This window comes from Ailuropoda melanoleuca, chromosome 1 (genome assembly GCF_002007445.2).
Source record: "Ailuropoda melanoleuca isolate Jingjing chromosome 1, ASM200744v2, whole genome shotgun sequence".
In the NCBI taxonomy this organism is placed as follows: Eukaryota; Metazoa; Chordata; class Mammalia; order Carnivora; family Ursidae; genus Ailuropoda; species Ailuropoda melanoleuca.
This window is the reverse complement of record NC_048218.1, coordinates 162,456,645-162,481,940: the sequence shown is the minus strand read 5'-3', so window position 1 is coordinate 162,481,940 and position 25,296 is coordinate 162,456,645. Positions and strand designations below refer to the sequence as shown.

The following is a 25,296-nucleotide window of genomic DNA, read 5'->3' as shown; positions in this document are numbered from 1 at the left end:
CTTTTAAAAAGTTTTATTTCCATTATGAACCTTATTGAATCATCAGTAAACCCAGCTGATTGGGACCCACTGTGGCTCCATTCTCAGCTTCTCTATGGCAGTTTGTAGCTTCTCAAAGGCTTTGTCTAGATTGTCGTTTATGATGATCAAATCAAAATAGTGGTTGTATGCTCTTTGAATCCGTGCACTTTCATCCACTGTTTTCTTCAAGTCAGAGTCCTGTCAAAGAGTGTTAAAAGGAAATGTTTTTATCATAATGTGTATTTACTTGCTCAAACACCGATTCAAAGTGAACATAAGAAATAAGAACATTGGGACTTTTATGTTGATTCTGATATTAATGCTCAAAATCTAATCTATATAGTGTTAAAACAGACATTACCACCTGTTCATATTCTAGTCTTTCCAGCAGTGATCATGTTTGCTTTATAAGTATTCTCTATCTTCTGTTTTCATTGATCTTAGGATAAGATTCCTAATTAAACAACTGCTGACAATAATCTCAAGGTGAAATCTAAGGTAATAAAAGAATTATTGCAGGTTTCCAGCCCAACTATATCATTCTTTTCAAATGATTTTTTTTTAATTTGCATGTATGGATTACATCCCTAGAAAAAGAATCCCAGGATGTTCCCTTCTGTGCGTTTTTGTCTTGCTTCTTCATGGTCCATGATGCCAGCTGAGGTTGTCAGTACAATGAAACCAAACTGGTGGGACAGGAGCAGATTATTCTGCCATTTTTTAGATCTTTGAGTTGTATATCAAATCTGGGCTGAACACTCCACACTTGTTTAACCTGCTTATGAGGTTCACAACAATTTTCCCAGCTCTGTGATCATCAATGATTTCAAATTCGCCAATGTAACTGTGCTTCATCATAACAGTTAGAAACTGGTTAATGACTTTGGAGCATGGAACCTGGCATTTGCCTCTCCTTTCAGGAGTGTTAATGCTTTTTTTTTTTTTTTAAAGATTTTATTTATTTATTCAACAGAGATAGAGACAGCCAGTGAGAGAGGGAACACAAGCAGGGGGAGTGGGAGAGGACGAAGCAGGCTCATAGCGTAGGAGCCATGTGGGGCTCGATCCCATAATGACGGGATCACGCCCTGAGCCGAAGGCAGACGCTTAACCGCTGTGCCACCCAGGCGCCCCAGGAGTGTTAATGTTCTTGAGAGCATCTGCCAAGACATTCATGTGTACCATTATGGCGGCACAGAAAGACTGTGGAAAGAGCTCAAAAGATTTTTATCTTATGGGCTCTGAGACCATGGAAACCATTTTGCAGTGCCTATTAAGCTCAAAGCCAAATCTGCTGCTTATCTCTAGGAAAGAGAATATTAGAAATATATTTTGAAGACTAACTACATGCTCCCTACCCCCAACAACATACATACACATATTTATTTCTTTAGCTAGCATTGTTTATATCTTGTATAATATTTCTAGTCATTTTGGAATGATGTAGGGAATGAATAAGTAAAAGGTTCTGCATGACCAAGTAAAGCTTTTCATTAAATTGCAACTGTTTTGAAATTTCACAGTATTTCTACGTGTTCTTCAAATATTTATTGATTCCTATTAAAGTGTCTACTATGTTTCATCATCTGTGGATAAAACAATGAATAAGAAAGACAGAGTGCGTTCCTACCCTCCAGAGAAGAGACAGACTAAGGGCAAATAAACACAAAAACTTCCAAGTTGTAATGAGTACTATAAAAGAAACCAACCAGAACAAAGAATTTTGAGAATTCTATTTTAGATAGAGTGATTACAAAGATACTGAGTATTAAATGACATTTAAACTGCGAACTATAGTGGGGGGAAAAGCATTCGAGGCAGAGGAAACACCAATTCAAAATCTGGGAGGGAAATGACCTTGATGTGTTTTAAGATACTGAAAGACCAGGATGGATAGAGGGACTGAGGGCAGAGATGATATCTTGAGATGAGTACGAGCTAGGTTGTGGAGAACTCACATGCAACAGAAAGACATTGCTGGCTTGTGATGGAAAAAGAGGAGATGGAAATAATGGCAGACTGGAAATATATTTTGGTGATAAAATCATCAAGACTAGCTGATGGGCTGAACGTGAAAAGTGATGAATGAATGAATGAATGGCTGAATAAATCAAAATGTAGAAGGAAGAAGTTGTAGAAAATTCAGAGTTGGGGAGTGGGAGTAGGGAGAGCACAATTTTTTGAGGGGGGAGAACACAATATTCTACTTTGTACATGTCAAGTTTAAGATGTCTTGGGAGACATCCAAGTGCAGATGTAAGCTAAGTAGCGATGGGTTATGCAAGTCGGAGCTCTGAATTCTGGGTTACCTATTCACGAACTAGGAATAATCAGTGTAACAGTGGTACATAAGATAATGAATTTGGTGAAAACACAGAAGTGTAGAAAAAGAAAAGAGTTCCAAACTAGGCCTGAGGGACACTAACACTTACATTTCAGTTAATATTTTCACTGACGTCTCTAAGTCAGTTTGAAACAACTAAAATATCTTTTGTGATAGATGTGCAAACAGCCTCAATTCAACTTGAAAACAATTCTTACCTATTACAGTCATTAGCAATCTGCTTCATTTAAGAAAATTTTTTTTGACAATGACCATCCTGTAACAATAGTGGAGTACACCATACAGATGGAAAAAAGAATAAAGAATCTCTATATATGGCCATAGAGAATCTCTAAATATACTGGTAAGCAGAAAATGCAGGCAGACTACTGAATATAATAGGCTACTTTTTATGTAAGAAATGAGGAAGGGAGGATACACATACATACTTGCTTATATTTAAAAAAATCGTGAAAATGACGACCTATGTAGGTGGGAGTGGAAAGGTCAGAGAAAAACTAGATTTTCCTGTTAAGATTTACTTTAGAACTATGCAATGTATAGAATTATACAACAAAATTAAATTCAAATAAAAACAACAACAATACCTAAAAATCGAAAGCAAAATGAAACAAACCTGTTTTTCAAGTTGATGGTTTAATCACGCAGAAAGGAGTTATTTCAGTAACTTCAAAATAAAATAACACCCAGTGGGATATATCTTAGGAACAATTTTTTAAAAGCCTGAAACTTAAAAGTTTTCAATAATCATACTGGTGACATCAATATTGATACTGTTACTCAGAAATTATATATAGAGTGGGTTCTTAGTTTATATATGTAAAGTAAGAAATTATATTAATGTCATCAGGAACCAAGATTTTCAGCATAAGAAAAAAGACAAATACAGAGTCAAAGAAGTTAAGCAAAATAATGGAAAGTTTAAACTGGAATTATCAAACTGAACAAATGATGTGTGTTTTCTAAAAAAGAAAAATGTATTTCCTACATCTGGCCACTGAAAAACCTGGAAACAAGGAGCAACTAAGTTGAGAACACAACTTCAGCACCTATATTGTCTCTAAATACCATTTCCCACAAAAAGGAACCAGGTTTTTTTGGATGGCTGGCTCCAGGTCTGGTCCAAGAAATATGTAAGAAATCCTGGAATAGCTTATCTAGCTGGGAAAAAAAAGAGTCATCAAAGATTATTGGGGTTAAGTTAAAAAAACTGAGAAGACAAACTGAATATTCCTGCAAGCTAAACTTGGGCCAATTTAAACATCAAAAAGAGTAGTAACTAAACTAAGTACACAGAGAGGAAGTATTCCAACAGACTTTAAAACACAGCCATTTGACTGCATATACTCAGTGAGATAAACCTTAAGGACAAAAAAAAAAAACAAAAAACCCAACACCACCACCACCACCACCACCAAAAACAAAAAAAAACCACAACCCACCAAAAAACTAGTTCATGGTAATCACACCTGGTAGTGTTGGTGTACTTATTCTCAGGCTGTCGTGTGTGTACTGTGGGATAAAGCAAATGAGCAATATTCTAAGTCTAACATTCCCAGTGTTTTTGAGAACTAGGATACTCAGTACTCAGAATGGAGATAAAAGAGATTAAAAACCTTGTAGTTCTGAATCTGAATGGGACATAGCAATATGAATTCATGATATGGTTTCCTTCATACATACAACAGAAAATATATATCCTAGCTCTGTCTACCTGAAAGGTAGAGCTAGAAAAAATGATCATTCTTGGGACAATGTGCACCCCTAGCACTATGGTCTTAAAATACCTTTTACTCTAAAAGGAACCAGAGCTTTTGAAAAAACAGCTGATACCTGGCCTAGAACAGAAAATGTACAAGAGGGGGGCGCCTGGGTGGCACAGCGGTTAAGCGCCTGCCTTCGGCTCAGGGCGTGATCCCGGTGTTCTGGGATCCGAGCCCCACATCAGGCTCTTGCTATGAGCCTGCTTCTTCCTCTCCCACTCCCCCTGCTTGTGTTCCCTTTCTCGTTGGCTGTCTCTATCTCTGTCAAATAAATAAATAAAATCTTAAAAAAAAAAATGTACAAGAGGAGCCTGGAACATCTGTCATACCAGATAGCAAGGAAGCTGAGACTATTGGGCTCATGAAATAAGGTCACAAGGGCCAACTTGAATAACCTCCTATTGGTCAAAATGGGACAATCTGAGCACCAATAAGAATAACTGTAATAGAGTAACCACATCAAAAACTCACATCAGGTCTCATAACAAAACTAAAAAACAAAGAAAACAAAACTTATTTGATCACCTGTTGCTTCTGGGGGCTCTCAGAACAAATCCATTATTCTGAAAACTGACCCAACAAAAGGAAAGTATCAGCATATACCCTGACTTTCCTCTAAGAACTCTACTTCAGAGTAATCAACTAGTTGATGAGGAAAGGTTATTTCTTAGAAGAACTCTAGTTTATAAATTCAGAAAGAAGGACAAACTTGAGTGTTATCATTTTACAATCCCTAAAACATAAGTGATCCAGGCAAAGATGAATAAAACTTGCCAAAATCACTAGGCAAAAAGCTACTGGAGAACTTTACAGATCAGGCTCACAACATCTGAACCCACTGATTGATCTTATCACAAAAAAGAGAGAGCCTTTCATATAACTCATAATGTAACAAGACAAGAAGTATCAGTTATTATTCATTCTTGGGGGGAAAAGTAAACTTATATCTGTCCAAGCTTCTATTAGTTCACAGGGAATAGAGAGAAATGACACAATGGGGACAAAACTGGTAAAATCTAGACTTTGAAGCACTCTATAGGATAACTGACCCAACTTTTTTTGTTGTTGTTAGAGCAGGAGCTTGATCCCTCAACCCTGAGATCATGATCTGAGCCCAAATCAAGAGTTGAATCCTTAACCAACTGAGCCACCCAGGCGCTCTAACCCATTGAACAACTAAATTAGAAAGTTACAAGACGGGAAGTGGGGAGTGAGAATTTACAGATTAGAAAAAGTAAATGGATGTTTGCTTCCAGCTAAGATGTAGTAATAGACATCAGACTAACCCTCCTACCTGACAATGAAAACAGACAAGATGCATGGAACAACAGTTTTTAAGACCTTGTGCGTGAGGCAACAAAAGACTGATATCTTGCAGAAACAGGAAACAAACGAAGTGACCCCTACAACTACTCCAGCTTATTGTCTTAAAAGACCTTCTAGGCTGCAATACACAAGGTGGAGCCCAGAAGGAGCCTACCCAACATTCCAAGATGGGACAGAGCTGAGAGCCCAGAGAGACCAAGGTGGCAAGAGTTCACAGGACAGAATACCTGAACAGAATAGCAGCATGGAGAGAGAACTTCAGAGACTTGCAAATGGTCCCCTCTTCCAGCTTATAGCTGTATACCAATCAGGGCAGTGTAAACCTACCTGAGGCCACCAGAGAACCACCAGAAAAAATGAGAAGTATTTGACCTGAGCCAGGAACAGGACCTCTTCTCACCAGGAAGAACAGAAAACCTTGACGCACATGCCATTTGGAAGAGTCCTCAAATGGTCTTGCCAAGGAGTGGAAAATAATTGCCCCCAGATTAAGAACTGTTCTGGTCTTACCTAACACATTTTAAAAGTAACACCTGAAAGGAACAAACTATTTCCCAAAAAGTACATCCTAGAACAAAGCTCACAGTGTCTGGCAAACAATAATAAATTACTAGGAAAAGAAGCAGAAAATATGGCCAATGTGAGGAGAAAAGTCATTCAAGTCAAAACTGATCCAGAACTAACACAAATGTCAGAATTAGTACTTGATGACATGAAAGCACTTATTACAACTGTGTTTCAGATAGTCAAAAAGTTAAATAGAGACATGGAGAAACCTGAAAGAGAACAAAGAGGATTAACACTATGTGATTTCAAGGTTTATCAGAAACAGAGTAGATAGAAGATGCAGTGGGAGGGAGGGATCCTGAAAGGGCACAAGGACACCCTTGGAGGTGATGGACATGTCTATTATCCTGCTGTGATGGCTTTATGGGTGTATACATATGCCCAGACTTACCAAGTTGTACACTTTCAGTATGTACAGTCTATTATAGGTCAATTATCCTCAATTAAGCTGGGGGGGGGAAGAAATTTAGAAGGTATCAAGTGAATGCAATATGTTGATCTTATATGGATCCGAGTTAAACAAATCAACTGTAAAAAAAAAATTATAAATCTGGGAGAAATTCAAATATAGGTGGTATACTGATGACACTAAGAAGTTGCTCTTATTAATGTTTTTGTGTTAATGGTGTTATGGTTATGTTTAAAAAGTCGTTTATCTTTTAGAGATAGATAATGAAATATTTACAGTTGACATATCAAAGATTTGCTTTAAAATAATTCAAGTCAGGGAGGAAGTGAAGTCTAATTGAAACAGAAATGGCTATACATTACTGAACCTAGGTGATGGGAATATGGGAGTTCATTTTTTTCCTCTTTCGTATGTATTTTAAATTTCCCATAATACGAAGAGAGGAAGAACAAGGGGAAACATGTAACAGAAACTAAAAGTCAGAACTAACTACCAGTAGTAAACCTTATAATGAATATGCTTGTTAATGGTCTTGGAGCCCAATTTCCTCACCGGCAAAATGAGAGTTGGATTAATAGGCATATTTTAATACTGCTCCATTTTATTTGTAGCAGGGGAATAAACCTGTGTGTGTGTTTTAAGATTTTTATTTATTTATTTATTTGAGAGAAAGAGAAGAGAGGGAGAGCACTCCCTGCTGAGCAGAGACCCTGACGTGGTGCTTGATCCCAGGACCCTAAAAATACAAGCTGAGCCAAAGGCAAATGCTTAACCAACTGAACCACCCAAGCACCCCTAAACTCGTGTTTTAAAATAAATAAAGCGAACAATGATTTTTAAAGGCCATACTGTTCCAAATCCTAGCTACATCTCATGAATGAATTTTTATTCTGTAATACATCATACAGTGTATCCATTTCGTAAATATGACTAGAATTAAACAAGCCCAAAAGAAAAAAAAAATCTTAGGAGTAAAATAATATCGTTAGCCTGAAAAGAACTCACCGTCAAAAGCTTAGTAGTGATACCAGCATCCACCACTGCCTTGTGCATGGCACGTAATGTCTCTAGCTCTGGAGCAGCAATAAATACAACATAGGGCATGAACTCGGATGTCCTCAGCACTTTCAGGGCCTGTGTGGAAGAACAGTTGCAAACCAATTTATATGGGATTAGAATTTGAATTATGTTACCCTTTAATTTATAATAAATGCTAACTAATCAAAGTCTGCCCTCTCACCAAGGATGAAGGATATAATACTTGCCCCCTTCTATCCTTTTGATTACATACAGTACTTTCCTAAAATAGTGATTCATTAACTGTGGTCTGACCTCAGTCATACTACCCTTTAATCCTCTTGAACGAAGGAAAGTACTGAACTTAATGATCCAAAAATCATCAAGAATGATGTAAATGCTTTCTATGTTACTTGTAGAATTCTGTTAATATTGAAAAAGCAGAAATAATCTGTGTCTGTTGAGAGTGGTTATATAAATTAATATACACTTGTACTGTAAAACACTAGGCAGCAATTACAAAGAACTAAAAACGCTCTATAGCAACTGACATGAAAAGATCTTCAAGAGAAAGATTTAATGGAAAAAAGCTAAAGAATCTATATGGAATTTTCCTATTTATGCAAAAAAGAAAAAGAGAAAACCCACAAAAAAAATCTAATAAAATTATATAGATATATACCTGTATTTAAGGCATACTAAGATGACAAAGATATATACCAAACTATCAATTTATCTCTGCGTACGGAAGTTGGGTTGAATGTGGAAGGGTAAGAAGGGGTCAGTGAGAGAGAGGGAATGAGAGGGAAGAGAACAGTGTGTGTATGTGTGTGTTGGTTGGGAAGGGGTGTGACTTTCTTTATTCTTTATGTTGCAGCTTTGCTGAAATTTTAAAATCAACATTTCCTGACACATGCATTTACATGTTACCTTAGCAAGTAAGTAAATACTAAACTTCTATCAAGTTCTATTGCTATCCAAACCTCTGTTGGTTAATTTTTGAACAGAGATTTATTTAACTAGCTGTGGATGCATAAAAAGGTTCTCTATCACCAACAGGTAATAGAAAGAGGCACCCTCATGATCTGAAAATAAAACCCAACAAAAACTCCACAGGAATTACAATTTTAAAAACAGCTTTGGAATCCATGCAGCTTACTTGTGGGTTGACATCCAAAATACAAGTTCGTCCAGTTTGGACAACTTCAAGAATAGAATCGATTTTGGTTCCATAGAGATTTCCCTCATATTCCCCATGTTCCAAATATTTTCCAGCTTTAATATCTGCTTCCATCTCAGACCGTGACACAAATTTATATGCCTGACCGTCTTTTTCATCTTCCCTTGGTTTCCGTGAAGTAACTAAAATAATGTTGAGAATTTATACAAAGAGAATACAGGGTATTAAAATTGAGACTAAAACGTACAAGGTAGCTTTAGATCTTTCCATTAAGTTTGGGGTTGACAAATTATGACCTATGGCCAAATCTGGTTTGCTTCTTATTTTTGTAAATAAAGTATTATTAGACCACAGCTATGGCACATTTGCTTTATTACCTATGGTTTCATTCATTTTACAATGGTGTAGTAGTTGTGACACAGACCAGACGGCCCACAAAGCCTAAAATATTTACTCTGTGGCCCTTTAATTAAAAAGTTTGCTGACCCCTGACCTATAGGAATGTTTTAAGAGGTAGTCCCCAATACACAATTTATATTAAAAAAAAAGTGCTTTTATGAAGTCAGCTTGAAACTGAAAATATATTTACATAGAAGCAGAGTCCTAAATTAAAATTCTTAACTGAGTCCTACAATAAGAGGTATATTGTACGTGAATACCTTTTCCAGTTGCCACCAGCATTCCCCCTAAGCAATTTACATTTGAACACTTAACTGAGCACACAACAAGTGAGCAAAATTCTATTTTTAGTTGGTATTATCCATCTTCTGAAGCATAGTTTTACCTACCAATTATCTATCCTTTTCCTCACCCTAACACCAAACCTTCTTTTAACCTCCTACTTATTGATATTCTGAAATGTTAACTGTTCTGATCTGCAAGTTGGTGGTGGATTTAGCCACACTTGATCTTGTCATGTTCTATTAACTTCCTCTACTCTAACCTATTTTTTTTTTGAGAAAATAAAAATAAACAGACCAAGTCAAAATTTAGAAGATCGTTTTTGTCTGATAGTTTGAAGTTCTAAGCGCTTCCAGAGATAGACAACTCCTTTGCAACTTGGGCTAGCATAGGAAAGGAAATTCTCTTTCAAACTGTTGCAAAGATGCAGTTAGGTACTCTACCAATTTGTTAACGCTAGCTTGGAAGAAGAAAAGTAATTTGTGTGTGTGTGTATGTTATGTTACAGTTTAACCTTATCCTGATTTTGGCCAGATCAGATATAAATCAAGTACTTATACATGTAGAATATCTGATGATATCATCAAGCACATGCAATTAAGAAGTAATCTAGATCAAGGGTTGACAATATTTTGACTATGTGTAAATAAGCATAGCACATCAAGAAAACTTTTATAAGAACAGGATGAACTTGAAATTCAAGCTCAATAATAAGGGTCTAATTAATAAATGAGATCATTAGGCACAACAGGACTCCCCTTCTTCCCCTGTTGTTTTGTGACTCAGCCATTAGGGTGATCATCCCAGACAACTGTGGAGAACATTTATAAAGTAACTGAAAGACCTTTAAGATGGTATAATGCCTTTTCATATTAAAAAATGTGTGATGCCCAAGATTTCTGGAATTATTCACCAAAGGTGGTATGATAAAATACCTAAGGCAATTTTAAACTCCCAAATAAACACGTACTAGGACTTGGCTCAATATCTGTGAATATAATTTTAGAAGAGTACTGTTTTTTGGTGAAGCTCTACAGTGAAACCATATATGGGAACGTGCTGCTTGAAATAAATATGTATAGGCACACATATTGCCCCCATCACCACCTCCATGTTGAGAGAATCTTAATGCTTGGCAAAATGTTTTTAGTTTACAAGTGAAAAATTTAAAAATATTTTATCTATTAAAAGAGACAGCAAGGGGGAGCATGCATACAAGCGGGGCAGGGGGGGAGAGGAGAGAGAGAATCTCAAAACTCTGTGCTGAGCACAGAGCCTGACGCAAGGCTTGATTCCACAACCCAGAGATCATGACCTGAGTGCTTAACTGACTGAGCCACCCAGGTGCCCCTAGCTCACAAGTGAGCTTTAACTACAATCTCATTCTCCAGTGAAAACTCAAACAAAACAAGGCAAAACAAAAATCAAAACCCAACATCTATATTGCCACATATTTAAGTCCCTTTCCATTCTTAGGACAGAGAAATTAGAATAGGGTGGCTTCACTACAACTCATTTCTTAGGTTTATATGCTAAGCAAACAAATAATGTGATTTCTTAGAATTTAATCATCATGGCAAAATTCTAAATTTTTATAGCTCTTCAAATAATGAGGAAACAACAAAGTATATTTTTTGTTAATTAAACTCAAGATGTCAAACTTGATTCATAAGGTAGCCTATCCCCGTGGATTAATAATTTTTTCTATTTTAGAATCATTTAGTAATATGTAAAGAAAAATCTGTTTCTTTTAAGATTTTATTTATTTGAGAGAGAGGAAGAGCAAGAGAGAGCACAAACAGGGGAGAGGGACAAAGAGAAAGGGAGAAGCAGGTTCCCCACTGAGCAGGGAGCCAGAGTCAGGGCTGGATCCCAGGTGAAGGCAGACGCTTAACTGAGTCACCCAGGCAACCCAAGAAAAATCAATTTAATACAACCCCAGCATTTACCTCCTCCCTTATGAGACTTCCTTATCTATACCACCTGACAATATGCAGCACAATACTATATATCAGGAATTAGGCAAACCTGTCACACTTTTGCAGTGGTTGTGTGTGTGTGTGTGTGTGTGTGTGTTGATTGTGACTTAAAAAAAATAGATGCTATATAAATGTGAATGATTTAAAGAGAAGTAAAACACACCTACATTATATGAAGAAGTGAGAATTACCCTGATGTTTAAATCTTTCTATATAAAAATTCAGATTGGAATCCTCACTAAAATGTTTATTTACTGTTGAAAGGCAAAACAGCCTATCTTTCTAGAAATTAATTTGGCACTAAGAAATCAAGAAATTGAAACATCTCTAGATATTTTTTGATCTAATAATTTTATATTTGAGATTTATATATACACACTTTATTATCTCTTATAACAAACATAACTATCCAAACCATATAAATGGGCAATAACACTATACTTATATGCTGGAATATTAAGAAGTTTTTTTTTTAGGTTTATCATGGTAAAACAGACGTAACATAAAATTGATCATTTTAAACATTTTTAAATACACACTTTAGTGGCATTAAGTACATTCATATTGTTGTGCAACCACTATCCATTCCCAGAACTTTTCATCATCCCACATGAAACTCTGTGTCCATTAAACACTGATTTTCCATTACACCCTCTCCTAGGCCCTGGTAACCACTACTTCACTTTCTGTTTCTATGAATTTTATTATTCTAGGTATCTCATATAAAAGGAATTGTACAATATCTGTCCTTTTGTATCTAGCTTATTCCATTCAGCATAATGTTTTCAAGGTTCATCCATATTATTGCATGGGTCATTTTAAGGTTGAATAATATTCCATTGCCTGTACATATAACTTAGTTTACCCATTTATACATTGATGGACATTTGACTATTTCTTTTTGGCTATTGTAAATAATGCTATGAGTGTTCATGTACAAATATCTCAGTCCCTGCTTTCAATTCTTTCGGGTATATACCTATAAGTTGAATTGCTAGATCATACGTAATGCTATGTTTATTTTTTTGAGGAACTGCTATACTGTTTTCCCCAGAAGTATACCCTTTTACATTCCCATCAGTAATATACAAGTGTTCTAATATCTCTATATCTTTGCCAGCACTTGTTATTATCTATTTTTTTTAACGTATAATACCATCCCCTAATGGGTACCAAGTGGTATATTTTTGGGGTTTTGATTTGCATTTCCCTAATGATGAGTGATGTTCAGCATCTTTCCATGTGCTTATTGGCCATTTGCAGATCTTCTCTGGAGGAATGTCTATTCAAGTTCTTTGCCCATTTCTGAATTGGGTTGCTTGTTTTATTGTTGCTGCAGGATTAATATTTACATAAAAATATACAATGACTTGTAAGGAAAAAACTCATGATATAATGTTCATTCATTTATTCATCAACTATTTCTTGGGTATATCCTATGTGCCAGACCCTATTCTAGATTCTGGGTCTACAGAAATACAAAAAACAAAGCAGCTCTCTGTTCTCATGGGACATGTTCTTGAATGTGGAGACAGGTGAGTAGTCAAATAAAAAAATAAGAATTTAAGTGCTGAAACATAAGCACTAGGTACTGGGGAGGCTACTTTAGATGGAATGGTCAGTAAAGGCCTCCGAGAAGGTGAGATCTGAATAAAAAGTAAAATTCAAGCATTTGAAGATCTGGGAGACAGGGTGTTCCACACTGTGGGACCAATAAGAACAAAAAGGTATAAATGATACGTCTGAGGAATCTGAAGAAAATAAAGACCAGTGTGTTAAGTAGGAGAAAAAGTATGGAAATTTTTATATGAATAATATGGTCATAATTCCATAAAGAGAAGTTATTTTAATTGTGTTTGTTATATCTATAAACAGAATGCTGAATAAGGTTTTTTTTCTTTTTTTCTTTTTGCAGTTTCACAGTGTCCCTCAAGTCCCAAGTAGAAGCTAAAATGCTAAGGATATATAGCCTCCTCTTTCAGAGTTTACTAAAAAGTGGCCAGGATCATCTGTCCTAGGATCGTCTGTCCACCCACCTCTGTCTTATATACTCAGAAAGGAGTCACTGAGGTTATGAATTGTACGTTCAGGGAAGAATGCTTTATATTTTTCTCCCTTACCCCACGGTAAAATGATTCTCCCTGATGAATTCGGAAAACCCATGATGACATACTGTAGCAGTGAGGTGATTTGTACTCCCACTGTTTTGTAAAGCAAGAATGAGTTTCCTGTGGGATGTGTATGTGTGTCTGTGTTTGTGCATTCAAAAGATAGCCTGGCTGAACTGTACTGAAAGTATCCTGAACAGAAAGACAGAATGAAGGGTAGAGAACCAAGCAAAAGAGAATATGAAGTATGGAAATGGAGCTTGGCATGGTCTCAAGGGGACAGCTGGAGATCATAATACCCTGGCCAGGGAATGGCAAAGTATGGAGGTCACTACAGAGTCTCCAAAGAACCTACCTCAATGAAAAGACAGTATTTGGGCATTTGTGACAAAAAGAACTCCAGTCTCCAAAAGGCAAGATTTTATATGACAACCCTTTATCCCCACTTCTTCCTGCCCTAACCATGAAAACCAGAAGCAGTAGAGTAGGATGTGAAGGGAGAGTAATAAAACAAACTATACTCTTCCCCTTACAATACAGGTCCCAAGCCAAGGATCAGAAGTGAGCTGTGAGGAAGGCAGAAACAATGAACTGGATGCAACATTGAAATTATGAATTGGAGTAGCCTTTTTTTTTTTTTAAACACCCAAAATAAAGTCTTATTTGGCAAAATGACACAGTTCTTATAACTGAAAGTGACTGGAAAGTTACAGAATCTTTTAGGGGGCGGAGGGAAAAGTAGAGAGAAAGAAGACGTAACAGAACATGGATGAAGTCAGTGGTTAGATGAAAATAAAGCTCTTTCCTGTTTGTACGCCCAAAGAGCTCAGCCATTCAACAAACCAAATTTCTATACTTGCCAGAAACAAATTAGTCAAATGACCTAACTACAAGGATACTAGGAAATGAATGTGTATTCAAACAATGTAAGAAAGGATTTTAGTGTCCTGATAGTTGTTTCCCCAAATTCAGGAAAAGATTTTAAAATTAAGGAATTATTGATGGATACTACAACAATTGGGTAAAAGTTTGTTGAGGAGAATACTTAACACAGTTTCAAAATATCTTTGAAGAGATTACTTATTAAGATTACTTATTAATGACAAATGGAAGAAAAGTTACCTTTTTACACTGAAGAAATCTATCAGACATGATGTAAATCAATAATCAAAGTTAACATCATCAGTAATGGGACAGATTAACAAGATGGACCTACTATGTAATGTTCAGAGAAGGATAAAACATGATTTATGTTTTTCTAAGAATGCATGACCTGAACCTAATCATGGGGAAACAATCAGGTAAACCCACAGTGAGGGACATTTACATTAAGTGGATAAAATATTCAAATTAAAAGGCAGAGACTGGCAGAATGGATTTAAACAAACAAAACACCATGACCCAACTACATGGCTGTCTCCAAAAGACACACTTTAGATTCAAAGACATCAGTAGGTTGAAAGTAAAAGGACTAAAAATACCCCAAACAGACCTGTAGTGGCTATATCTATCTATATATCTATCTATCTATATATATCTATCTATATCTATCTATCTATCTATATATCTATATCACATAAAATAAAGACAAAAACTTACTAGAGACAAAGAACATTTTATAATGACAGAAGTGTCAATCCATCAAAAAGATTTCAAAAATACAAACATATATGCATCTAACAACAGAATTCCCAAACACGTACTGTAAAAACTGACAGAACTGAAGGGAGAAATAATTAAGTCAACAATAATATTTGGAGACTTCAATACCACACCTTCAAATAATGGATAGAACAAACAGGCAGGAGATCAACAAGGAAATAAAAGGCTTGAACAATACTATAAACCAACTAAACCTAAGAGACATCTGTAGAAGACTTCACCCAATGATAGCAGAATACACAATTTTCCCAAGTGTACCTGGAATATTCTCCCAAACGGACCATATCTGAGGTAATAAAGTAAGTCTCAATGAGTTTTAAAAAAGTAAAATCATACAATGTTCACTAACCACAATGGAATGAACTGGAAATCAGTAACAGAAGAAATCTGGGAAATGCAAAAATATGTGGAAATTAAACAATATGCTCCTAAACAACCAATGGGTCAAATAGGAAATCACAATGTAATTAGAAAATACTTTGAGATGAATGAAAACGAGGACACAATGCCAAAAATTACGAGATGTAGCTAAAGCAGTTGCTTCTAGGGAAATTTATAGTTGCAAATGCCTATTAATGATGAAGATCTCAATCCAGTAACCTAACATTCCACTTAAAGAAAATGGAAAAATAGCAAACTAAACCTAGAAAAAGAAGGAAATAATAAGGACGATAACAGAAATTAATTAAACAGAGAACAGAAAACCAATATAGAAAAATCAACGAAAGCAAATGTTGGTTGTTTTGAAAGAACACCAAAATTGACAAACGTTTAGGGAGACTAACCAAAGAGAGAAGAGAGAGAACTTGAATTACTAAAATCAGAAATAAAAGAGGAGATATTACCACGGGTACTGCAGAAATTCTGAAACCCATTAAAAAGAAACAGAAAGCCTCAGGAGACTTACGAAAAATAAGAAGACTGAATCAGTAATCAAAACCTCCTGCAAAAATAACCCAGGGATCGAATGGCTTCAAGGGTAAACTCTATGAAACATTTAAAGAAGAATTAACATCAATCCTTTACAAACTCTTCCAAAAAAAATAGAAGTGAGAGGAACACTTCCCAATTCAATCTATGAGTTCAGTATTACCACAAATATCAACATCAGCAACATCATAAGAAATGAAATGTATGGACCAGTATCTCCTATGAATATAGCTGCATAAATAACAAATACTAGCAAACTGATTCTAGAAGCATATAAAAAGGATTATACACCACGGCTAAATGGAATTTACCACAGGAACACAATTAATGTAAAAGAATAAAACCCAAAAATCATGTTACCATCTCAATAAATGAAGAAAAAACATTGGTAAAATACAGTAACTTCTCATGATAAAAGTCAATGAACTAGGAATAGAAGAGAATTTCTCCAACCTGATGATGGTTATCTACAAAAAACCCACAGCTAACATCATATTTAGTGATGAAAGACTGAATAGTATCCCTCTAAGATCATGAACAAGACAAGGATGTCCACTTTTGCCACTTCCACACTGCCCTGGAGGTTCTAATCAGGGCAATTTGACAAGAAAAAGAACTAAAGGGCACCCAGTTTAAAGGAAGGAAAACTGTCTCTGTTCGCAGATAACAGGATCTTGTGTATAGAAAATCCTGAGAAATTTGCAAAAACATTACAACAAATAAACGAGTTCAGCAAGGTTAAAGGATACCCGCTTGGGTGGCTCAGTCGGTTAAGCATCTGCCTTCGGCTTAGGTCATGATCCCAGAGTCTTGGGATGAGCCCTGCATTGGGCTCCGCAGGGAGCCTGCTTTTTCCTCTCCTCCCCACTCATGCTCTCTCTCGCTATCTCTGTCTCTCTCAAATAATAAAAAAAATATTTAAAAAATGAATCAGGTATGGGGCCGCCTGGGTGGCACAGTGGTTAAGCGTCTGCCTTCGGCTCAGGGCATGATCCCGGCGTTATGGGATCGAGCCCCACATCAGGCTCCTCCGCTATGAGCCTGCTTCTTCCTCCCCCACTCCCCCTGCTTGTGTTCCCTCTCTCGCTGGCTGTCTCTATCTCTGTCGAATAAATAAATAAAATCTTTAAAAAAAAATCAATCAGGTGTATTTCTATACACTTGTAATGAATCTGAAAAGGAAATTAGGAAAATTGAAATACTTGGGAATAAATTTGATAAAGCATACGGCTTGTACACTGAAAACTATAAATACTATTAAAAGAAATTAAGGAAGAGTAAGCTATAAAGTGTTAGAGAGCTATGGATGAGAGTAGGACTACTTTATCCCGAGAAGAGATTTAGGGCTTTGAAGCAAGGTGCTAAAAACTAGAGGTCGGGATATAATTATGCACATGGAGCAGGGTAATCTACACCTTCTCCCTCTTCATCTTGTTAGAGAAGAGTCTCAGCAGGGGGGATATCTGAAAACTCTTCTCTGGAAAATTTAACAGCTCCCCCCGAAAATACTTTATGCCAACCTTTTGGCTCCCCCAACAAAACAGCTGTCTCCTTGCCATCTCATAAAATAAAGCTCAGCCAGTTGCCAAGACTTGCTCAAGTACACAGAGCTTCCAACCAGTTTTAATACCTACTTAAGTATGGATGTACAGCCAAGGATCAGTACGTAAAGGGAAAAAATTCTCTAGCATAAACGAGAAAACAAACATAAACACACCATAAACAGAAAAAGTAACCCAGAAGAAAGCAGAGTAATTTAGCTATATATAGACAAAAACCTAAAAAAATACACTATTTACTATTGTTAGAGATACATAAGATATAGCCCCCCACAAGCAAACAGAAAATCCTAAAATGAAAAATAAGATTACTCATGATAAAACATTGATGGAAGAGAAAGTAACGAACTCAAGGTAATCTTTTAAAGAGTAGAACAAAAAGATAAAGGGATAGACAACATCATCATAAGAGAGAGACAGACAGACAGACAGAAACTGAGAAAATGAATCCAGGATGCTCAACATCCAGCAAACAGAGATTCTAGAAAAAGTGAACAGAGAGAACATGGAGAAATCATCCAAGAAATAGTAATTTTCCAGAACCGAGGGACAGGAATCTCTAGTCTGAAGAGCCCACTGATCATCGGCACAATGAATAAAGAAAGATGTACATGAAGGCACATCATCATTAAATTTCAAAATACTGAAAAACAAAATGAAACAAACAAAAGACCCTGAATGTCTGTGAAAGAAGAATAAGGTCACGTATGAAAGAACAAAGATTACAAAGGCACTGGCCTCAACAGAACTGGATTCAAGAGTAACATGTTTTGAGTTTTGCAATCTCGAATTTCTATTCTTAGTTAAACAATCAATTATAGGACAGAAAATAAACATCTTCAAATACAAAGATAAATAAATTCTATCTCATACACCATTTCTTGCGAGTTCCAAGCGGATATGTTCCAGCATAGCAAGGCTGCTGCCAACCCAGGAGAACAAAGGGTAACATTCGCATGTTAACAGTGGGGCAGCCAGGATGGACAGCATCTCATCCTCACTGAAGCAGGAAGATCTACGGTTCTGAGACAGAGGTCTCCAAGAAAATAAACATGACTTACTGGATGAGACTTCGGTTTAAAATAAAATTATACACATACACACATAAAATTAAGGGAAAGACAGGAAGAAAAAAGGAACTCCATCAATTGCTGGATGGAAGGAGAGGGAGAAGCTGTTCAAGAAAGTAAAATTCAGGGGCGCCTGGGTGGCACAGCGGTTAAGCGTCTGCCTTCGGCTCAGGGCGTGATCCTGGCGTTATGGGATCGAGCCCCACGTCGGGCTCCTCCACTAGGAGCCTGCTTCTTCCTCTCCCACTCTCCCTGCTTGTGTTCCCTCTCTCGCTGGCTGTCTCTATCTCTGTCGAATAAATAAATAAAATCTTTAAAAAAAAAAAAAAAAGAAAAAAAGAAAGTAAAATTCAGTGAACTGAAACTAGAATTACTTTTATATTGGGAAGACAGGAAGTCAACAGATAAGCTTACATTGGTTAAAGCAAGAAATTGCAGAATGATGGCATTATAAAGAAATATGAAAGACTACCAAAATAAATAGGAACAAACATGAAAAGCAACTGTTTCTGGTAAATAGGCCAAAGGTAGGGTACAGCAACACAGGCAGCTAATTTTTCCATTACATATCTTTAAGAACTACTTGATTAAAGTCTGTACATGTATTAACTTGATAAAAATGAGAAATAAAATACTTAAAATACTTTGGTCACAGTGAGGTTTTTATTTTCTTAACTATTTAACCAGTATTTGTCTGAATTTAGTGACTTACAGTGCCTACAGTGGAATCCAAGGCCTTACCCTGAAGGGATTACAAATAGCACACACGGTTATTACTCCCCCAACCAATCCATAAGAGTTTTAGCAATAAGATTACGCACTGAAAATTAAACCTCAAAACATACTAGACGAAAGCAGATAAACTCTAAAATTCACCTAAAAGAGATGGAATGACATTAGGCTAAGAATTAACAGCTTAATGGTGTTAATTATACCTAAAGAAATAATGCTAATGAAAAGGGGGCTTGGTAAGCAACTGAAGCACAGAAAGGGGTTATAAAGGCAACGCTGGCTTGTCTCCTGCATTGTTCAGGGCAGAGAGCATGTAAGGTCCCACATATTTCTAAAATAAAGACAAATGTATATTAGTCCTTACGACAAGTCTATGACATCATCTAACTCCGTGATGTGATTCCATTCTTATCAAGCACACTTCTGACAATCATTATTTAATTTTCCATATAAAAATACAAATAGGGAAAGAATACAAAGATAATAAAATGAATGTCTGGTTAATTAAATGGTTATACTTCTCATCAGTATTATTTTTATTTTATGTGTCAACCTTTGTGACTTTAATTAATGCTGCTTGCTCAGGAAGATGAATTGCTGTGGATGTGCTATCAAAAATCAGGTTAATGAACTTGCAGGATAGAGCTACAAGTGAGAATGCATAAAGTTCACAAAGGGATGGCCACACTAGGGGGGTCTGAGGATCCAGCATGTTTCCCTCTTTTCTTTACACTAAAATGGGTAAAACAAAACAAAACAAAAACAACTTTTCAGATAAACATCAGTTGCACAAGAAAATACACAGTTACTGCTGATTTTGTCACAACTCCTAACACTTGCATTTAACAAACATTTCTGGACTACAGAGTCTGGAGAAGCAACTGCCACCAGGCAGCAAGCTAACAGGGCTACAGCACTATTTCAAGACAGCTGTAGAGTCACTGAGTTTTTCAATATCTTCTCCTAGTTCATTTCCACTGGCATAATAAAAAAAATTATTGGGGAATAAAAATAATAATCTGCCCCACCCTACTCTTTGACGCAAAGAGGGAAAACTTACATGGCACTGTAGTTCCAAATCTAGTGGGATTCAACACTATGAACCTGTTTTTCAAGCTTCTTCGTCCCACACCTTGAGCTCCTATCAATACTAATGTCTTTCTCTGGAAGGGAGGCATTTTGGCTACCTCCTCATATATCTGGATTTCATGACGATCAAATTCTGAATGTAAAAGGAAATGGAAAATCGTCATATTCGGTTATCTTTTAGATGGGTGAAAAATCTCTGCAATTCTGTTCAATAAGAGCTTGGTTGTCTTCTATTCATTTGTCCTTAAAAATTTGTGTAAGCTAGAAAATGCCTGTGTTTTATCTTTATCATATATTCTATCCATTAAAACCTTCTTATCAATTCATCAGTAGAAATAATTCCTTTAATATATGTAATCAAACTGCAAATTAGCCTATGTAATTTTTTAGCCAACTAGTGCATATCAGATAAAAAAGACGGCAGTACACCTACTGTGGCTGCTTATATCAGTCCCACAGAATGAGTATGTTTTTCCAATAATATAAATGAATAACTGTGTGTTGACTCAGTTTGATTAATAATAAAATGCATATGAACATACTGACAATTAAATTTTAAGATTATGAATTTATGTATAAAACGTTGGAGCCAAATTATTTTCAGTCAAAACACATTCCAAAATTAAATCTTAGTCAATGAGAAAATTCCAAGTTGTGTTTTTTTTTTTTTGCAAGAAAGCTGTAAGGACATATATTTAATGAATAATAAGGCCAAAGTGGATTTGAAATAGTATATTACCTGTTATTAGGGTTATAACTCTCAATCTCCAGTAATAACACTTCTTCTTTAGGTTATTATCTTAACAGCAACTCATTCTTTGCAAAATTTCTCCACACAAGATTAAACCAATATTAAGGTAGAGTCTATTTTCCCATTATTATTATTATTATTATTATTATATATTATTTCCTTTATAGTGTGCTATTTCGTTTATAACTAGTGTAGAGGCAGCTCTGAAGTCTAGAAAGTACTTTAAGATTATTAATTCCTTTTGCAAGGCCCTCTCATTTAAAGAGCTGCATATCATGCCTAATCAGCCTCTAGAACTGAAAAGAATAACTATGGTAGCTGTCATATTTATCTTTCTTTAAGTCTAAAAGATTTAAGAGAGAATCCTACTAGATCAGACTAAGATTTGTTTGGTCCGGTACTATCTTCCCAAAAGTATCATGGACAATGTTAAGGCAAAATATAGTTGCCCTTAATCATAACTCTTTTAGCATCTTCCTAAAGACATTTCTTTAGAAATGATACATAAATTACCATCAAAGTTTTCTGAATAGTTTTCATAACATTGTTCCTTCATTAATACAAGCGTAAATCCCAACCAATTCATTTTATTGTAAACTATACTCATAAACAAAACACTCTGGTGACAGTATGAGTATATATAATATTAAAATTAAAATAACGTCTTCATATAATATTGTACCGTGTGTTCAAGTGATAGCCCCTTAAAATTGGGTATTAATCTGAGTCATTTGCATTTAAAATTATATAGTTAAAGAGCTTATGCCACATTAATTAATGTTATAAAGCTACCTTACTTGGACTTTTCAAAAAAGTATTTAAAACATACCTGCATTTCTGGTTGTGAGATACATCATCTTTTTCTTTTTTTTGCTACTTATGGTTCCACAAAAAGGTCCTGAAGGGTGACAAGAAAAATATAACTTAAAACAGTATGTCAAAATATGATAAAACTGCGCTGTGGTATTCTATAGGGGTGGGAGAATTACCTTTCCAGTGTTGTGCCCTACAAAGCAGAAGGGGGCAGGAGTGAGTTGAGCCACTAAATTCTGATACTATACCAGCAGGTGGCAGACAGGGATCAAAAAGTTTACTTTTGAGGGAGATACAACAAAGTAGATGGGATGGATTGATTTTAGATATTATTTTAAATAAATTCATTTGCTGATTCAGATGAAAGAGGAAAAGATGACCACAAAGGATTAGTTGTTACACATTGTGTTGAGTGCATCACCTGAATTGTCCCAGTCTCTTCTAACAAATGCCTTTCTCTTCTCTTCCAGGAACTGGCTTGGAATGAGACCAGCGCTTCCGCCCTCTTTTACATGGCTAGCCTAGAATCAAATTAATGAATTATATATCTCAGTGACCAAAATTTGAGGCCATATTCTAGTAAGCAGGACAAGCAATAGTCAGTAAAAATATATCACAATTGCACTTCAAAATTGACTGTGAGATTTAAATTCATGGCATTGTCAGTTTAGATATTTAAACACTTTAGCACTAAGGAATCAACTGGCACCTAATCAGTCTGCTATCTGGTATCGAAATTTTGGGACCAAAACACAAAGGTATACAGGATCTTTAAATTACTACAACTTTTTATTTATAATGTTAAGTTAGTCAAAGAGCAGAAAGGATAAATACTATTTTATGTATCAAAAGGACATTTCATTAGCACCCTTAGTAAGGTATTTACTATCAACCTTAATCCTACTAGAGAGACAGAATCTCAATATCCTATGTTTAAAATAGGCAAAACTACATCTACTGTCAAGAAACTAAGTTTTGAAATCCAAAAAAGTGTTATTTTAAAATAGTGGCTAAGGAACTGGTGGCTAGTGGCTTATCCCACAAAATTAGGGTTTTTAATATTTACAGCTAGCATTGAAAAATCTGGTATCATTTTTAGCCATTTAAATCCTAAAAAATAGAATTAAAGTAACATCACCAAATGCAGGGAAGAGACTGAAATAATGGTGACAGGATGAGAAGACAGAACTAAGAGATGACACTCACAGAGAGCGGAAAAAAGAAAAATTTCCTGGAAAACTTCAATAAAAGAAACAGCCACAGAAAGAGTTTTTTGATGAGAGTTCTAAGAAATTCAGTGGAAATATCCAGAGACTGTGGATTCCTTTTAATTTACCTATGCTTTAGTTTTCTCACTGCATAATGCACTTGTACACGATAATGTCTTAATTTAAATTTAGGGACACATTAGTAAGACTATTCTCATTCTTGTTATTCATTCCCCCTTAGAAGTCAATATAACTTAACAGAGCTAATGTGAGCTACCAGCATTTCCATTTAATTCAGAGTTTAGCGCTAGATTCTGGGTCTTTTCCTCACAGACCTTGCTTTTTAGTGAGACTGTCACTTGTTCTGATGGTTTGAGGGATTTTAGACTTCCTGATTTGTCAGTTTCTCCAGCTCTGAATATTACACAGTGTAAACAATTACAAAATCAGACTTAATTCTGCTGCTAAAGATTTCTGAAAGCTGTATTAGAGGAAAGGAAAAAGAACACGATCACAGAGATCTTTAGAAAATGAAGTTGGGGAAAATACGGTGATAACACACATCTCTTTCCATATACACAGATTTCAATCCAAGACCAACTAACACTAATCATAAAGCAAACCTTCATTTCTCAGTAACTGAGGAGCGGTAGGGAAACAGATTTAAGAGCTTAAGAAATTATGTTTTATTTGCCATGAATGTATATATAGAGAGAGGAGACAAGAGATAAAGACACTATTACACACATAGTAAAAGACTTCTAGTTAAAACAAACAACAGCAAACACTGAGAAGGGATGACCCCAAGTGAATTGTTCTTGCCCAATACCATATTTTACTGCAATCACTCATGTGGAAGAACCAACTGTTCTAATCCCTAAACCAATGGAATATCTCCACAGGCTAGTTAATTCTGCATTTATTAACAGCTACTCACAAATTCCCCTCAATTTGATCTTCTGTCCACAAAATTAGCAGCCATGAAGCTGGAGCTGTTCATGCAGAAAAAATCATTGGAACAAATGCTAATACCTTCTTCCTGAATATTCAGATATTGGCCAGATCTAAGATTGAAAATAAAAAAGCAGTTGAGGAAATTATGAGAAGCATACTAACCTGCCACCAGTTTGGATCTTCTCTGTTTACAATTTGAAGAATTTCTCCTTTTGAAAACTTCAATCCTGCTTCTTTGCAGGGTATCAGGTTATCATTGTATGGGTTATAATCAAAATGACATTTCACAAACACCTAAAACACACAGCACAATTTAAAGTAGTACAGATGTATCATTTGTCACTAGGTTTTTGAAATCTTTTTCAAATCACTGTGATTTAATTGTAACTGACTATTTAGTACTTCAACTAAGGACCTTGTCACACTCAAATAAAAATCAATTATTACACATTAATAATTTGGCATCATTAAAGAAAATAAATAAATATTAGTACTACAATTAAAATTTTGTTTCTATTTTAATGTCTAATCTTAAACCAACAGTTTAACAATCATTATACTCCACCATTCTTATACTTCCCGTCTTTTCACATGATTTTCTAACACCGCATAATTTTTATTCAGTGAAATGCCACTTTCCGATTAATACCCAGAAACAATATATGCAGCTGATTTAAGGCATATATTTCAGATATAATAGGACTTTTTGGGGGGGTATACTTTTTCAAAGTGCCCAGAAACCAAAATTAAACAATGAAAGTTCATGTTGAAGTCAGACCTGAAATATACTTAATAACTCAAAAAAAATTAAAAACCCAACTTTCATCACTGGTAATATATTTGTTATGATCACGCAGATTTACACTGACCAAAACTTGTGTGGAAAATACTCTTCTGAAATCATCTTGCTCTGATTTAAATAATTAGCATTAAATTAACTGTCAGAAAAACAATGAAAAGAGCTTGAAACTATTTCTCAATTTAAATTCAATGAACTATACAAATTTCTTTTAAATATGTTTTATTAATAAAAGTATGCCAGTTACCACTATTAGTTATCCCAATAACTGGAATATTTTGCTTATTCACTTATTCACTTTCATGTAAATCCTAATAAGTTAAGCATTTTGTAT

At 35.5% G+C, this 25,296-nt stretch overlaps 1 protein-coding gene and 1 pseudogene across 5 annotated transcripts in view; both read right to left on the bottom strand.

Moving 5' to 3' along the window:
• MPP6 (membrane palmitoylated protein 6) overlaps positions 1 to 25,296 on the bottom strand; it is a 109,479-nt gene continuing 84,183 nt past the window's right edge. For 4 of the 5 annotated variants that reach the window (XM_034669285.1, XM_034669284.1, XM_034669274.1 and 1 more), the window contains 7 exons: positions 24,326 to 24,457; positions 22,423 to 22,522; positions 22,018 to 22,086; positions 20,409 to 20,570; positions 8,607 to 8,809; positions 7,436 to 7,564; positions 1 to 219 (listed from right to left, as the gene is read on the bottom strand). In XM_034669285.1, the coding sequence (XP_034525176.1) occupies positions 43 to 219; positions 7,436 to 7,564; positions 8,607 to 8,809; positions 20,409 to 20,570; positions 22,018 to 22,086; positions 22,423 to 22,522; positions 24,326 to 24,457 (972 nt within the window). In that variant the 3' untranslated portion in view covers positions 1 to 42. The remainder of the gene's footprint in view (positions 220 to 7,435; positions 7,565 to 8,606; positions 8,810 to 20,408; positions 20,571 to 22,017; positions 22,087 to 22,422; positions 22,523 to 24,325; positions 24,458 to 25,296) is intronic. The other variant, XM_034669297.1, reaches the window with a different exon arrangement.
• On the bottom strand, positions 234 to 1,695 carry LOC109489480 (annotated as a pseudogene).